Raw genomic sequence first — 18,329 nt, 5'->3', positions numbered from 1 at the left:
TTTAAATCTCCAAGGAAATAAATTGATTAAATCATTTTGATTATTAATTTTACCAAAAGTGCCAAAATTATAATTCACAAATAAGGGATGAATTGAATTTCTTGAATTATCAATTAAACAGAAAATTATTAATTATAGAATTAATTAATTACATAGAGCAATCTTGATAAGAAAAAAAATCACTTTCAAAATTTTGCCGCCCTAAAAAATTTAACGCCCTGGGCACTTACCCCGACTGCCCATAGTGTAAATTCACCACTGACGGTGTGACTGGCTACCCTTGCTCGTGGACTCAAGCTGTTAGTTAGCGGTCAGATTTCTGTTCAAGTCTCGTTAGACAGATATGTCAATGCACCAAAAAATTTAATGTTCACTGGAAATTCACCGGTCATGAATGCAACTGTAATGCAGTTTTAGTTCAGAACTCAACATTTCAGTGTCACCATGAAATTTAGTTAAATTTAATTTCTATAGATTAATTTTATAAATACTCCATAAAATAAGGAAAGTGCCCATTGTATGGTAATATATCAATTATCATAAGATATACATTTGTCTGTTCTGTTCAAATTAAACATTTTGAAGGAAGCAATATGGTAATAATGAGCTGCTATTTAAAAGTGACTAACTATCACCATCAGAAACCCAGTGTCAATGACAATAGGGTATCTGCACAAAGTGGCCCTAAAATTCTAAATAAAAGCGCCACCCTTCACCGCAGGGGTGACAGCTAAAGCACCAATCACTGGTCTGCATTTTGGTTACGTCACGACACGCCGTTTGACAGCTGTCAAATGACACAGATTTAAAGATGGCACCCTGATTATGGGGATGCGGTTATTGTCTAGTAGATTATTGATGCACTCATTATTATTGCGTAGCATCTCCCTTTGCAAGGGCTATTATTGATGTTTAAGTAAATACTTGTGTATTTTGACTGACAAAAATAATAGTAGTTCCGTATATTTCTGATGCGAATTTTACGTTTTACATTATATCTGCTTTACGAGTTAGTACATTATCGGTACACTAGGTATAATCAATAATTTAAGAAATTAGATATAAATACTACGGGCATATCAAAATATCATATTTTTAAAGAAACTTTGGTTATAAAAATAAAGAGAATGGGTATCATTTTATTACAATAAGATTATTTTTATTCAATAAAAATAATTATTTGATTGATTACATAATTCATAAATAAATGAAATAAAAATTTATTCTAATAAAATTGTATATCAGTACAATGTGTAGTAGTTAATTAATTAATATAATATAATATAATTTTAAGGCCATTTGTTAATATAATTTTATTACCATAAATTTAATTACTACATAGTTGTACAAATTATTTATTGTTAGTTAATTATTTAGTGGTTAGAAAATATTTAATAAGACTTGTAAAATTTTAGACAAAAAAAAATATGACTTAAATATCGAGATTCGCAGATTGAAAAGCGAGAAATGTAAAGTCACATTACCAAGAAGCTATGCTTTTAATGTCTATCAATATTGTTTATGTCATTGTTTCAAAATCAGATAAAACAAAAACTCCTTCGTAGTTCACTATCACGTTAACATCGCTTTATTGAATGGGCTTATCAATGGCTCAAATATGGGGGCTAATCAACCCCGTCGCCCCTCCCATGGCGTACAACCCCCGAGCGAGATCTGCGCGTGCGTCACTTCGCAATCAACCATCCCTGCGATGTAAACACTAATGTACCACTTCGAAAATAATTTAAAGTACCGTTTTAGAAATCTTAGTTTATAGTTTTTGTGTGTGCGCACCAAGGAACGTTTTGTTTTAAGGATATCACAGTGAGTTATTTTCATTTTAATCTTTAATTATTTACCTCTCTTTATTGATCTAAATTTGAAATCCATTTTGATTGGTAGGATTAATGTATGTAAGTAATTACACAATGCGAAATTAAATAGGAAATTAATCAGCTGTTGCGAATTTTGCTTTTGTGCATCGTTGAGAAAAGTCCACTTATGTAAGAAAATAAAAAATGTCTCCGGCAAAGAGATATGTTAATGAAAAAAAATATTTTAAAATTTCACGTTAAATATTGACGAATTAAACGTTATGAACGATTTGATGAAAGGCGTGTAAATAGAAAAAATCAATAGTTAATTTTACTATTCTGATTAAACAGATATGCTTACGCATTTTAATATGAAACTTAAGTAAGGTTCTGAATGTAAAATATTTGTAGCATTACTATGTTTAAATTATTCATTTCGTTGTTGTTTTTTCACATAAGCAAATCTGTTTAAAAAAAAATTGCTTAAATTGTTTATTATAAATAACGTCTGTATATGAACACTTTTAGATAGACATTGCATTGTTCTAAAACATTGTTGTGTTTCTTTGAAGTGCATTTAATTATTTGTTGATTTATTTTGAAGATGATTACATCATCAGATTATCATATGTTATATTTTTAAATATTTAAAGAAGCAACGGACAAATATGTAACTATACGCTATTTGGATAATATAGTATTTGGCTAATAAATATATTACCGAATTTTTCCTATTACATATACGACTATTATCAAACCAATAGATATCGCTGTTTCCTGCAGGATCTATTTACACATATAAACTTGTAACTTTCAATATGAATCTGCAATAATTTACCTGTTAACAAAATATATTGTTATATGTTTAATTTAAGAATAAATCCTACACTATTAACTACATGGCTTATAAGCTTCATAAATTAAACGTGCTTGTTAATATTTCAATTTTAGGAAAAACAATTATAGCTTAATCGGTGATATTTCTTCATAATGCGGTTACTCGTCTTGAAACTAAATTGACTATTGTAAACTTGATGGAGCAGACGGATACAGACGCGGACTTATAGTTCAATTCATTGCATAATATATTTAGAGAATTGGAAAGATGTTTTTAGAAAAAAAAAACCTTCTAGAATATTTTTATTTAGGATTGACAAACGAGGTCACAGTCCATCTGAGGCTGAACGGTTAGCGGAACCCCTGGAAAACACGATATGGATGTTGCTGTCTGCTTCGAAATATCTGTCTCTGATGAGTTTGTATATTGTTCTACACTTCAAACCGTTATGCTTTAACTTTCTTTCGTGACAGGAATAGGCAGGATGTTTTAAGATAACAACTAAGGGTTTTAATATATGTAAGACGAAGAAGACCCCTATACATTTCTCTTCAATCATCCATCTAGTCTATCACACTTAAAAGCTTGGAAATTACTACGTGGGTAAGTACATAAGATAGCTTCACCCTAGTGTTTCTATCATGAGTGCATCAGAATAGTTCCTTAAATTAATATTAGTCAATATAACCTCTTCGCATCTCGCACTTCGTATATGACTTTTAAAAATAATTTATTACAGTGTGGCGAGTGATATTGCTAGGTAGACCGACGGTCCGAATGTTGTTGTTCGGAACTTGTATATATTATATGCAAGCTTATCTTGAAAATGTCGTGAGCGAGATTCAGGCTTTGTCAAATATCTCGTGTTATATTATGATAGCTGCCCACCACATTACTACTAGTCAAAAGAAGACTAATACGTGGGATTATTAATTATCTAGGAATTTACTTCCCGATTCATAAAAATATCTCTATCAAAGTTCCTTGGTACATACAGTATACAACCACGACATGAGTAAAACAACACAAATACCTACCTAGAAGTAGTACCAGTAGGAACTGTTAATAGGAAGTACTAGAAGAGCTAGATTGTCGCATAGTACCGTATATCACAAGATAATATGTATCAAGTAACTCCAGAATAGTAATAGTTTTAGTGTAAAATCTGATTGAAGTTGGATCTGATTGAAGCAGTTAACTAGATTTTTTCAAAATGTTGGAGAGGATGCGAAAATATTTAATAAAATTAACATTATGAGTATTCTAATAACGTAGAAGACCTCCTTATAGACGCTGTGGTGGGTCGACAATTGATACGACTGGGAGTATGCGGGTGATACTTCAGATTACGACGTGTTACTTGCTCACTTATATTATTATTACATTATTATTAGATAAGCGATAAGAACAAACTTTTTTTGTTAAGTATGCATGTAAATTCATCGTCAGCGCTCAATAATACAAACTTATTTCTTCTAGTTTTAGTCATACTTATTATACGTGGCTATCGATTTATAGTAATTTATAATTTTTCTGTGTACAATTATTTGAAAAAAAGTAAACCAGCTTAATTTCAGTGATTAATAGTGAAACTATATTTAGAATCGGTATTAAAATCTTTGCGGCTTAGACTCTTGCGTTACGTACACACCTATTAAATTAATTACTCAATTTATATTTTGGAAATGAATGGATTAGCTCAGTATTTTTATTTTGTTAAAGCTTTCTGTTATTATGTAAGCCTAAATGAGTATTTACATGTGTGACCTGCTTTATAAAGGTAACCGGTGGCTTTGGGATTGGGAGAGATTGCGGGCGGCTCAAGGAGGCAGCTTTTCTCCTTCCTGAGGTTAGGTGCGCGATGATATTTGCGATTGCGGTTACTACAAATTTAAAAGTGAACATCTCTGATAGTTTTGAATAACTCTTTAACGGACATAACAAATCAAGAGTAAATATATATTTTTTGAAAAATAAAAAAAATCCCTTTTAATTTAAGTACAAGATTAAATTAAAGGAACATAATATTTTCTTTATCATTGATTGTATTTAGTTTATTTATTTATTGCCAACATAGAAGTAGAAAATCAATCATAATTTGCATCTGCGCTTAAACTAGGCGATAAAACCTGTATCTCAAGCAGCAGTGATCCTTTTTTGTTTTTTTATTGCTTCGATGGGTGGACGAGCTCACAGCCCACCTGGTGTTAAGTGGCTACTGGAACCTATAAACATCCACAACGTGAATGCGCCACCCACCTTGAGATATAAATTATAAGGTCTCAAGTATAGTTACAACGGCTGCCCCACCCTTCAAACCGAAACGCATTACTGCTTCACGGCAGAAATAGGCAGGGTGGTGGTTGGTACCCACAAGCGCGGACTCACAAGATGTCCTATCACCAGTAAAAAAGAATACAACAGCTTTAGTTCAGATACAAAAAAAAATAGAAAATTATTAGACAAAAATAAATCAGTAGACAATTAGACAATAATAAAACAAAATTGCATGTGCAATCGCAATTGATAAATCAATGAGTTGCGTTTTTAACTTTTAAGATGTTTAATCGAAAACGAATTCGGTAATTATGAGATAAGTACGTTTTGAACAAGTTGGTAAGCAACGTCTTTAACTGTACCCTGGTGTTACCAACGTTTTTCGAGTGACATTAACCTGCTCTACGAGATGTACGCTCATCAGCAATTTGTCTCGCTAAAACTTGAGAACGGCTGGACCGATTTGGCTAATTTTGGTCTTGAATTATTTGTGTAAGTCCAGATAAGGTTTAAAAGGTAGATAAATATAAAAATGCTCGGAATTAAATAAAAATAACAGTTTTGTTTTTCCTTTGATGTGTCGTCCCCGTCGGACGGATTACTTTTGTTTGTTTTAAGTTTATTTTATACAAAAGTTTTCGGTCACCGTTCTCGTCGAACCCGTCGCTGGCGACGAAGGGCTCGACGAGTAAATTAACTCTCAGACACAGCCCACTGAGTTTCTCGCCAGATCTTCTCAGTGGGTCGCGTTTCCGATCCGGTAGTAGATTCTGCGAAGCACGACTCTTGCTAGGGTTCGTGTTAGCGTCGTCGTCAGGTTTGAGCCCCGTGAGCTCACCTACTAGTTACGGTTACGCTGGAATAGCCTCTCTAGGCTACAAGCTTAGGTAGGAAAAAAAAAAGAAGAAGTTTAGGTCTTTTATTTATCGATTGAGGCACTACGAAGTCTGCTGGGTCAGCTAGTTGGGATAAAAAACCCTCAAAACAATTGATGAACTCGTTCCTCTTTCAAAAATGAGCTGCGATAAATTCAATACGATAAAACTGGTACCTACGTAACGATGTCCGTAATAAAAATGTTTCATTGACTGCTAGCGTTAAATGAATTTTACAAATGAAAAACGATAAAAGTCGTAATAAACGCGCTGAATTAAAATAGGATTTGTCAACTCGTTAAAATCAAAAATAACGGTGTGCCGCCACGGTAGTTGGAAGTTAATTTTAATTAACAACATAGCAAGTAACAAGTGGTTGTACAATTTAATATTAAAAAGAAAACCTTTGGTGTAATATGTGTACGTTTTTTTTATGTGTATAAATTATTGCATAAAAGTCTATATTAACCCCAGTTGCATTGAGAATAAATATGTTGTATATAAATTAGTTAGCTATCTGTTTGGTAGCACTAGATAGATAGAAGGAGCTCTTAGTACGTAGGTATAGTCTTTGTAAGCTTGTTAATAAAATTTTGGAATACATTTTCTTCATTATTTGCATTGATTTCAAAAAAAATACGGATTCATTTTTAATTATATACAATTTATTTGTGCCTCGTGTTCAATCTGTGTTTCCCCACTGTTAGATGTAGGCTTCTCTCATAGTCCTCCAATATGAAAGGTCCCTACTACGATTATATTTGTGCCTACTGTTCTCATTATGTGTTTTACAGTTTTAGTGCTAATGAGACATATCTTAGTTTGTAAAAACTGCGATTAACAGTTCACTTTCATCATTGAACTCAATCATGTAACTAAGCCGAATAATTGGTCTGCGTTGTAAAACGAAATCTGAATAAAACTGCATTTAAATGTAATTGAAAGTTTTAATTTGTGTTTGTTATAACAACATCTGCCATTAAGTCATTGCAGTACAAAAGGATTCCGCCGCAAAAGCTCTGCACGTTGAAAGCACAAACAGATCCATCGAAAAAAATTACGAACACTTTTTTGGCTTTTCGATTTTGAAAGCAAGAAGCTACCGACTTTCGGATGTTATTATTGGTATGGCTTTTGTTGTGAACCCTCCAGTGCGCACCCGGCCCGTTGGACTCGGCCGAGACTCATCCGTTCTATTGTCCAAACGTACTTACCGGGATTATCCCTACCTAATTACCTGTTTTTCGGAATTGTAATTATTTACAAAAAAAATACGCAATCCGAACGTCTGAAGTGACCGACTCAGTCTCGCTACTGTTGTTGAGTCGGCCCGATGCTTTTGTTTACATGAATACAATGACTTATGTAATAGATTATGTACAATTTTCCGGATTTAGATTTTCTATATTATCTTAGAAATCGATAGTTTATACGGTTTATAATTCTGATAAAACACATAATCGCGGTAGTTATTACCTATAACGTTTATTCCGACACTAGCTTTGACCTTAAATCACAATTGTCTGATGACTGAAAATGTCTCTGGTATTCTTTTAACAGCAGACGACGAGCAAATATCTAGTCAGTCCATCTATAATAGTATTCAAATGAATATCGTGCTTGTTTTGTATGATATTCAATTTCAATTTTTTGATGATTGATTTCAATAATTTTGATTTTATTGTTCAGTACAAACATGTAATAAACAGTTATATGACATAAAATAGGCATTCGAATTAAAAATGTTCTTTCACACGACATGTAAAATACAATTTACAATATACGTATAATACTATGAGAATTGTAAGTATTTTAAAATTAAATGCTTTACACTCAGGAACTCTCGACTCAACTACCATTAAATCGTGTTTAGAACAAAGCGAGCTATGAATAAAAAACAAGTGCCACTCGGCTTTGTTGCAAAAAAGATGTCAGCCAAGTTAGTTTTAGCACAAAAGCTCTTTATTTTCTTACATTTGTTACGATTATTCTCGATCGATTCTTTTCACTATAGGCATTTTTGTGTTGGTTTCTTAAGTACCATTAAGAAACCGCGACGATACTTGATTATTTATAAAATTGAATTCAATTCTTTACGATTGTACCTTATACAAAACCGTGGGATAATTTACTGACACTAATTTGTTATTTCATTTATGTTACAGGTAATCAGTATATTATAATATGAATTATTACTGCTGACAACATGGAAATGCAATCTATCCCTGCATCGTCTAGTAAGAACGCTAAACTCTATTTTACTATTTATAACACAACTGTTTTTTCAGATGAGACACTTTGTAGGATTACATTCTCAAAGCCATATTATTTTTGTTGTTCTGGCGTGGCCGCGAAAGTTGACGTTACTTAACAATAAATAATGTTTTTGATGAACAAGAAATTCCACAATGTAACGATACCATAATAGCCATAACCCTATAGCTAATTTACCGTGAGATGTGCGGGATGACGTGTAGTAAGTACCTAATTTGGAGGATGAATTTCCCACGACTGCACCGGCGCATCTGTCACCGCTCTCATTGCCGTAACTATCCGCCAACACACGACACGATATCCAACTATTAATTAAAATTATACTACATCGCGATATTGAATTTTTTATGTTAAACATTTGTTTTTCACTTCACTAAAGAACAGAGTTTTGATAAAATTTGACAATGCTATATTTGTTAACTTTTATTAAAACTAAAGAAAAACCATTACAGAAAGAATACTTACAGGAATATTAAAAATAATCTTTAAAATTGTTTGCTTGTTGTGTATTAGCAATTTATTATTATTTATTATTATTATTTATTTACCTAAAGATCGTTGATAAATGAAGATATGGATTGTCACGTTAATGGGATAAATTGACTTGAAAAATTTGCATATTAGAATTTACTAATATAATTGAACAGTTCTTTTGATTTTTTATGAACTAATCTAACACCTACATGGTACACTTCATATACACAACTTTTATTACTTCTAAATTAAGGGACGGACATACCCGTTGATGCGTGGGAAAATATCAACACATATATCTGTTACCAAATGGCTACTTACAAAGTGCTCTTTTTCCCATCGACGATCGTAATTAATAACCAGTCGTTTTGTTTTCCCCGGATAAACGTCACGCGACGGGATGAAACAACCCCGCAGGTGAACATTCGCACGGTTAAAACTGATAAGCGTCGTTAGGGCTCATTTAAAATGGGATACTTTTTTTATATTGGATGTAAATATTAAAGTTGTGATATTGTTAGACTAATTGAGGCCATTAGCGCAAAAGTGGCCTAACCCACATTTTTTTTATATTCAAGCTTATATGACGTATATTCGAATTTATTTAAAATATAATAAATTTTGATGCAAAACCGGCCTATGCATAATTTCACCCATAGATAATAGATAGCTTTGTAAACATAATTTTTGCGCGTATTGTTTTTTTGCTTACTCAATTTCAAATTCATGAAAATTCAAACCTAATTGCCTCCATACTATGGTAAGCTTAGGCCACTTTTGCGCTGACGGCCTCAATTATCTTCTGACGATGAGATCTTTCTCATAGTTCATCCAATCTTACGAGCAATACCACCAGTATCGTCATTTTATTCGTCTACCCCAATTCTCACCTAATATTGAGTGTGCGTTTTGGAATTCAGTGTGTGTGTGTGTGTGTGTGTGTCCGGGCCAACCGTTGTTACTGTACTTTTTTGTTGCTTAAATGGGTGATCGAGCTCACGACCCGCCTGGTGTTAAGTGGTTACTGGAACTCATAGACATCAAGAACGTAAATACCGCCATCCACCTGACACGTGAATCCTAAGTCTCAGTTTTACGTCTGCCTCACCCTTCAAAACGAGATCATCTCACCGACCCATGTGGGTACTCTGATAACAAATATCAAAATGTATCCGTTATCCTTATCAAATTATTTTTGAGGTTTGAAGCAAAACAATACTAATTCGTAGGTAGTCAAGTATTTTAATTGACTCGCAAACCTATAATTAATCATACATTTAAAATTATTACTACGTGTAAAACTACCCTAATTATTTAAAATACGAAAACTGTCATTATCTATGACCGTTTTATTGAGACATTCCCAAGCTCTTTGCTGTAGTGAACTGCATTGTCTCGTATTTTTGTATAGTAATAGTTTTTGTCGACCTTTTCATTCGACACCGCGTTTCCTGCCATGCTCGCAAGTGCTTACGTTAATACAAAACCGCTCTGACTGAATGCCTTTATGCCTTTTTGACTACGGCCGTGTTTGGAGGTGTATTAAAAGATGTATTATCTTATAAATGCTAAACATCTATCGTGGGACCGTTTCGAACAAATTATGAAGTGCAAAAAACATGCGTATTGTTAAACATGAATCAGAGCATTTGCTGCGTTGTGTGTTTAGACAATTTTATTTCATTACTATAGGTAATGTTCGTTTTGGTGTATCAGTAATATTGGATTTTTGTACAAAACAAGTTTAAGTTAAGTGTTTGAACAAGTGAGCGTGTATTGTCAAGAAAGAAAATCTTTAGATTGCGCCAAATGGATTCAATGACAGGTCATCATCATACATACATATACAAGGTCCGGAATCCGATGAACCTTTTTGTTGACCCTTCATAATTAACGATAAAACCAACCGCAAATCATTGACGATAATTACTTTGCTCATTTGACAGCTTCAAGGGCACCGATAGCTATAAATTACAGGCACCTCCCCTAGTGGGGCGGAGCCCTAGCCCACCCTGCCCCGGACGTCGATCTCATTGTCCTCAAATCATATAATTGTGACGTTGATTTATTAATCTTTAAAACTTTTTTTTTGTACCGTTTAGAATATAGATTTCTGATATATGTAACAATTTAAGATTAAATTATAATTTTCGGTGTGATGAGACAAGATTAGATGAGTGCCTTAAATATAATTCCACTTCCTGCAGGTTTAACTTTTTAACGTCATCTTAATTATCATTGTAAATTTTTGGCGTTGTTCTTCAGAACAAATACTACTAATTATTGTTTGTTGGTTCAGGTTAATTTTCACAAAATCGTAATTTTTTTGTTCAATTAGGTCGCATTCTGTACGATGTGCCATGTGCCGTGTGCCGCGATCACTCCTCGGGAAAGCATTACGGCGTATTTGCATGTGACGGGTGCGCTGGCTTTTTCAAAAGGTCCGTCAGGCGAGACCGTCGCTACACCTGCAAGGCACGCAACCCTGGCGGGTGTGTAGTTGATAAAGCGCATCGAAATCAGTGTCGAGCGTGTAGACTTGCCAAATGCCTGGACGCTGGAATGAATAAAGACGGTAGGCGTCAAAAACAAACAGAATATAAATTAACTATAAGGGTCCCCTAGCTTTGATAATTTATATGCAGATTTTTTTCAGCTGTTCAACATGAAAGAGGTCCTAGAAACTCTACGATTAGACGACAAATGGCATTATTTTTGAAGGATCCTGCGTTACCTACACCAGAAATGGGACTCACAGTTCCACCTCCATTAGATTTAGCGGTACCCAAGCACAACTTTATGTCCCCGCCGCAAAATTCCTTATTCCAACATCCGTACCCGTTCAATAGAATTCATATGATTAATCCTTCCGTAGTCAACATATCACTGAAAGCGCCTTCGCCTCCACCTATCACAGCTGCCTTGTTATCCCCAAAGGATCCAGAAGCGATGTGCGAAGCTGCAGCTAGATTACTGTTCATGAACGTTAAATGGGCAAAGAATGTTCCAGCGTTCGCATCATTATCATTACCAGACAGGCTACTGTTATTGGAAGAATCTTGGAAGGATTTGTTCATAATCGGTTCAGCTCAGTTTTTGTACCCATTGGACCTCAAGATTCTATCTGAAGGAAACGCCAGAATAGATAGCCGAGACGTGGAAATGTTCGAAACTTCATTAGCCGAAATTGTTAAAGTCCATCCAGATAGTAACGAGTATGCCTGTTTAAGAGCAATTGTACTGTTCAAAACGAGCTTCGTAGATGTTAATATATTATGCAGAGGTCAGTCACAGATAGGCTCTGAATATAAGAGGCTTCAAGATCTCCCCGCGGTTGCAGCGTTACAAGACCATTCGCAATTAGTACTAAATGAGGTGAGTTTTGAATTCGAAATGGTTTTTAATCTATATTAATATATAAATCTACAGTTGTTTTTACGGATGTTCCCTTATAACTACTGAACCATGCATTCGATTGACTTGAAACTTGGTATCCATGTAGAAAATACATGTACTTAATGAATAGATAGGCTAATATTTATATGAGTGTTGACGTCCTCATAATAATGAAAATAAATAATAATATTAATTTTAAATGCCCAGTGAAGCGCGCGAGTACGGCTAGTACAATATAATAACACAAACATTTAAAGATATTGAAATAATAATGACCACTATTTAAACTGTATAATTGGATGATTTTTTTATTGCTTTGTTTAGTGGACGATGTCATGGCTCACATAGAATTAACACGTTGACTGCCATGTAGGTCACCGGTGCCCTACGTGGTGCAGTAATGGTGGTGAAGTAATTATGTCGATTTCTCTCTTCGATTTTCTTCCTTAGGCGCCGTAATAATAATATGTACTCTAAGTAGACGAATCCGAAGATACTGAGAATGAATCCATATTAAATGAATCCATATCCAAATGAAAACATATTAGAAAAGGAAAGAAGGCAATGTTGACGCTTATCTTTAAATTAATATGTGAAGCAAAAACTTTATACCCCTTTTTACGAACATTGCGCGGACGGAGGAGTATGAAATTTCCCACACTTATAGAGAACATAGAGAGAAGTACAGAACGCTAATACTTTTTTAAAATTATGCATTAAAAATACATTAAATCAATAAAGAAATACATACATACATATAAATATACTCTTTGTGTATAGTCAATTATGAATGAAACTTTTGTTATTCTTTAAAGTCTGTGTTCAAATTGATAATAGATTAATATTGTTTGTCTTTAATATTATTTATCTATAGTGAGTCTTGGCGAAATCTAATATTATATATAATAGAATATATTAATATCTGTATTATTATAGAAGTATAATAGTGTTTGACAATAGAACCATAGTAATGTTTAAACTTTTAATTTCAATTGATTATAGTCGAATTTTGACTACTGCCGGGACCACTAGTTAAAAGAAATCGACATAATTACTAGAGTGTGCCACGTAGGGGACCGGTAATCAACATGGCAGTCAACATGTTAAGTAGTTAGCAGAGCCCATAGACATCAATAACGTAAATACCGCCACTATCCTTGATACATGAGTTCTGAATGAACACATAAGGTCTAGTTTTACAGTACAACGGCTGCCCCACCCTTCAAACCGGAAGGCGTTTCTGTTTCACGAAATGCAGCAGAAATTATCAGGGTGGTATTACCTACTTGTACCGCACCTGACCACCAGTAAAGTAGTCAATAATAATTTAAGCCGTCATCGAATAAAATTCTTACCTTATAAGATGTTTTGTTTGACAAATGTTCCTTGGTTATTCCTTGGTGTTAAATATACAAATTGTTAGTAACTAAATGTTTAGTAAGGACTTATAGAAATTCTACTAAATAATGAGCCTAAAAGAGTACTTCACTAATTTTATAAAATAAAAGCCGTACTCGCCCGCTTCGCTGGGCTTTTAAAATTAACATTATTATTTATTGTTATTATCATTAGGGAGTCCAACACTCATATAAATATTAGCCTATCCATTAAATACATGTATTTTCTACATGGATACCAAGTTTCAAGTCAATCGGATGCATGGTTCAGTAGTTATAACGGAACATCCGTAAAAACCAATGTAGATTTATATATTAGTATAGATAGCCGCTGAAAATGAAAGCTCGTGTTTGTTGTCTCTGTTAGGGAGACCTCATGGAATTTCTGATTTTTATAAATCAAAACTTAAATATGATTTTTTTTCAGTATACGACAAGGACCTATCCGCTGGACCCATCTAGACTGAGTCAAATCCTACAGCTGCTGCCGGTTATTAAGAGAGTCTCTAATCTCATTATAGTCGAGTTGTTTTTCCGTGCGACTATTGGGGAGATACCTATCGAAAGAATAATCGGTGACATGTATCGTACTACCAAAGATACGATTTAATTATTTATAAGGCTGTGAATTCATTGAGAGACTTAACTGCTTTTTGTTTCCAATACTAAAAATAAAGTTGGCCAATCAATTGTCTTAAATAAAATCCGCAAAATAAATTGACTCACAATACATAAGGCTTAAAATATCGGTTAACATATTATATAATGTGAATTCTTCATTATTCAGTGCCAGTTTTGTGTTTGTGTTGTCTTTTTTTTAATATTTCTATGTACCAAGAGTAGTAGTGTAGTAGTAATTGTAGTAGTAGTTGTAGTAATAAGTAGTAAAATTAATTTATAATTGTTCGGTACTCTAACTCTCTTGTACTTTAAGGATTTAAAGTTAATTTGAGTGTGTAATTAATGTACAGTGTAGTCTAATCATTTAATCTAGGAAGGTATTGAACAGTAAAATATAGTTATAATCTAAGGATTGGAACAGATTATCATACATGTTTGTTTAAAGATTTTAGAAAACAATGTGTGTCGGTATTCGAAGTGATTAGACATATCTATCTACCGTGAAATATTGATGTCGAAGTATCGCAAATCATATTTCTTTCTTGTGACAGAATTAGACGAATAATCCATCATAGTTTTACTCGTAAAATTATAAAAATAAATGTGATGTATCTATTTATATTAAGGAGAATCAACGATAATAGAATCTATAAATATTTATGATGGCTAGATATTAGAGATGTATCCTATATTTTAATGTATCATGATTTACTCAAACTTGTTTACTTCATAAGCCGATGTGGTGCTAATAAGAATAATTAAATATAAAATTAAGTAGATTATATAATATGTAAATTATTGTAAATAGATAAGTTGTTGAAATATGTGTCATTGAGGAAGTAATAGTTGTAGGTTTAATTCTAGTTTACATGGTTCTTTAATTCGCTTCATTACTGATTAATATGACATTTGATAATAGCCTACAATTAAGTTCATATGACGCAAATACTGTAATGTCCCAAGACAAAAGTTTGTGACCAGTGTGTTTTCATTAGTGAGACGTGTTCTTTCATAATGGGCCCAATTAAAAGGCTCAAAGTCACCCAAAGAGCAATGGAGAAGGTCACGGAATAGATATTCCGTGGAGAAGGTTATGCTCGAAGTTTCCCTGCGAGATTTAATGAACAGATTTGCAATAGAGCCATGATAACTACTATATCCCGAAGGATGGCGAGGTTGAAGTGACAGTTTGGGCCAAAAAGTTTTCAAACGTCCACTACCCCCCGGAAGACAGCGTGGGTAGCTCTCCCATAATGTGGCCCGGCGAACTGCGGAAGATCGCTTTGAATCCGCTGAATCCGAGCAGCCCAAGATCGGTAATTATCGCGAATTGTAGGCAGCGGCTTGGCTCTGGCCCTGGCATTACTGAAGTCCATGGGCGACGGTAACCACTCACCATCAGGTAGGCCGTGTGCTCGTCTGCCTTTAAGGGCAATATAAAAATAAGAACTCTGCGCCTGTCTGTCAAGTCAAAAATAGGCTTATGAAAATGATGAAAATCGTGTATTGTTCTATAAAAATATAAATCGATTGTTACTGTTACCGAAGTGTAAGTAATAAGTTCTAGTTGAAGTTGTGTAACATATTACATTCAACATGAAACATTTTGTAACATTTTAATAGCGTTTCTATTTAAGTAAAATTTAATAATATATCAACACGCTTGACTATAATACAGAACATGAGCTATGATGTAACGATTCTAGTGATTTAATCCTTTTCGTGGCACAATTCGAGTACGGTCCTCGGCCTGAGTCAGTCAGCCAACCTTTGTTGCAGATTTCGGTCAGGGATTTTATCTCGAATCAAAATTTTTAATCGGCCTGTTGTCTCTACATCATAAATGCTCTCATAAAAATTATTCTTACTTTGCTAAAGTGTAAATTTATGGTGATTCGTGTACATACATTAAATTACTACATTCATTACCTAATTTTGCGTTTTTATTTATTACAAACACTAACTAATAAATTGAACATAAAAACAATACGAACGTTTTTTTCTTAGTTACTTTTAATACTGTCTATCCGTCTGCAGTTACAACTATTTCTACGATAGTGATGTGCAATGTACAAGCCTGTGAAATGGCTTTATGACACCACAAGCGGGCCGCTCCGGCTCCGCTCGGGTCTATAACAAAAATTTCAACGATATTTGACGTTGTTTTAATTTTTAAAATAAAATAACACTTATTGCGGCATAACTATAATATAGACATACGGCGTCGCGACACTTTTTGTAAATAATAATATGTTCTACAAAGTCGTAGTACATTATTTTATTCTATCATCAATAGTTTTCGCAGGGCACGCGAAGTAAGGAGTATTTTAGGTAATTTTTTTACACCTTGGGTTACATTATTGGAGTTTTAGTAAGGATCCCTAATTTTTTTCAAAAAATATATTGGCCTATGTCACTCGAGAATAGTGTAGCTTCCAAACAGTGAATTTTTCAAATCGGTTTAGTAGTTTCGGAGCCTATTCGAAACAAACAAACAAACAAACAAATCTTTCCTCTTTATAATATTAGTATAAGTAGATAACATTACGTAAATGTTTTTAAGGGTTGCCCGCTACTGATTTAGAGCATCAGATTATCAGATTCAGGTGTGTCACTCAAATCTTGCTCATTGGGATGCAAACAAAAATTATACATTATGTTTGCGATATAAGCTAACTCAAATGCGAGGTGAAATTCAGCGTTTCACTACGTGGTCTACCGTAAATGCGCAGGTACGATAGAAAATAAAAATGAATAAACTGCAATCGAGAGTAACGCATCCATTTAAATGACTGCTTTATTTGCCGGGAGTGTCGTCGCGTCCCCATGTCACAATGTCATTGACAAACAACAGACTCCTGCTCGTCTGCCGTGACATGTGTGCGTCGCGGACGTATTGTGTCCAAATCCCCGATTAATCTCTAACTTTATGAGCCTTTGTTCACTCCCTTTCAAAGACTTTTCAATGGTCCCGAATTCACAATGTAATTTCGGTTGTACAGAAATGCACTCTGCGCCGATAATGATAGATATCGTTTTCTTAAATTGAAATCTAAAAAAAGGAGTGTACGGAATTTCGACCTTACCACAGAGCGCGAAAGTCTTTTTTCAGTCCATTCATAAATAAAGCTCCGTACAGCTCTGTCCGTATTAACTTCTAGAGTTTATAGTCTTTCGGTCGCGTCAATTTGTGTATTGTCATTTTGACATAATAGCCATGCCATCCCCATGGGCTTATTGGTTGAAATCTGAGGACAGTTACCATGAGCTTTTATTGCTGTCCTTGTCGCGAACCAGATCTATATAAAGAGAGAAAGGGATGGAAATTTGAATTGTGACGATTTGAAAAACCTACTTAGCAAAATATGGCTCGGTTATTGAGTGAATTTAATGAAGTACAATAGAGCGAGTCTATTATGCGTATGTCATCGTGATGCTGACTGTACGTGATTGTATTTCCAAATGTGACTTTTTTGTCATAGGATTAATGCGCCCCAAAATATCTTGTAAATAACTTTATGAGTCATTTTTTTCGTTTGAATTTCTCTTGCTCCGTTTTTCCATTCGAATTATGAATATCTGAGTTAGCTAAGATATGTTACGTGTGGATACTTATTGTGATACGGTCCTTTAAAATAATTAACGTAACACCATTTATTTTTTTCTCATGTGATTTTTCGACGGCAGAAACAGCATTGATAATGCTATATTCTACCCACTCGTTTTCGTAACACGCCATACCACTCAAACACTAGGGAGCATTTCAGCAAGGGAAATTAATAGAATTTCGGTCGGACAATTGGAGTATAGTATTAGTATAGTATTAGTATAGTATTAGTATAGTATTAGTATAGTATTAGTATAGTATTAGTATAGTATTAGTATAGTATTAGTATAGTATTAGTATAGTATTAGTATAGTATTAGTATAGTATTAGTATAGTATTAGTATAGTATTAGTATAGTATTAGTATAGTATTAGTATAGTATTAGTATAGTATTAGTATAGTATTAGTATAGTATTAGTATAGTATTAGTATAGTATTAGTATAGTATTAGTATAGTATTAGTATAGTATTAGTATAGTATTAGTATAGTATTAGTATAGTATTAGTATAGTATTAGTATAGTATTAGTCTAGTATTAGTCTAGTATTAGTCTAGTATTAGTCTAGTATTAGTATAGTATTAGTCTAGTATTAGTATAGTATTAGCATCTAGGTGAGGAGGTCCTACGATAACGAACGAATCTGAAACTGAAATTTTTAATTAGTAAAAAAAAAGATTAAAAAAAATATATTTATGCTACTTTGGGAGATACGTAAGTCCCCAAAATGTAGTAATAAAACAGTTCAATGCGCTAAT

The 18,329-nt window shown here is 33.7% G+C and overlaps 1 protein-coding gene across 3 annotated transcripts; it reads left to right on the top strand.

The window, feature by feature from the left end:
* The first annotated feature begins 1,706 nt into the window (after nt 1-1,706).
* LOC114247076 (nuclear receptor subfamily 2 group E member 1) lies at nt 1,707-14,315 on the top strand. Of its 3 annotated transcripts, XM_028179914.2 has the most exons (5): nt 1,707-1,824; nt 7,970-8,041; nt 10,891-11,127; nt 11,209-11,927; nt 13,773-14,315. In XM_028179914.2, exons 2-5 carry the CDS (start codon nt 8,011-8,013, stop codon nt 13,953-13,955), a joined length of 1,170 nt encoding a protein of 389 aa, XP_028035715.2. In that variant the 5' UTR covers nt 1,707-1,824; nt 7,970-8,010; the 3' UTR covers nt 13,956-14,315. The 3 variants fall into 3 exon arrangements, with proteins under 3 accessions (XP_028035715.2, XP_089583738.1, XP_089583747.1); XM_089727612.1 differs by lacking the exons at nt 1,707-1,824; nt 7,970-8,041 and adding an exon at nt 9,896-10,244; XM_089727621.1 differs by lacking the exons at nt 1,707-1,824; nt 7,970-8,041 and adding an exon at nt 9,896-10,377.
* Nucleotides 14,316-18,329: the final 4,014 nt, after the last annotated feature.

This window comes from Bombyx mandarina, chromosome 01, assembly GCF_030267445.1.
Source record: "Bombyx mandarina strain Sakado chromosome 01, ASM3026744v2".
Lineage (NCBI taxonomy): Eukaryota > Metazoa > Arthropoda > Insecta > Lepidoptera > Bombycidae > Bombyx > Bombyx mandarina.
The sequence above is the reverse complement of the archived record's forward strand: the minus strand, read 5'-3'. Positions and strand labels throughout refer to the sequence as shown.

Bases quoted from the DNA above. Each gene is read 5' to 3' on its own strand.
- LOC114247076 (XM_089727612.1), top strand. From the start codon at position 10,172: ATGCGTATTGTTAAACATGAATCAGAGCATTTGCTGCGTTGTGTGTTT. The intron at 10,245-10,890 runs GTAATGTTCGTT...TTGTTCAATTAG, and splicing joins ATTTTATTTCATTACTATAG to GTCGCATTCTGTACGATGTG. The intron at 11,128-11,208 runs GTAGGCGTCAAA...GATTTTTTTCAG, and splicing joins CGCTGGAATGAATAAAGACG to CTGTTCAACATGAAAGAGGT.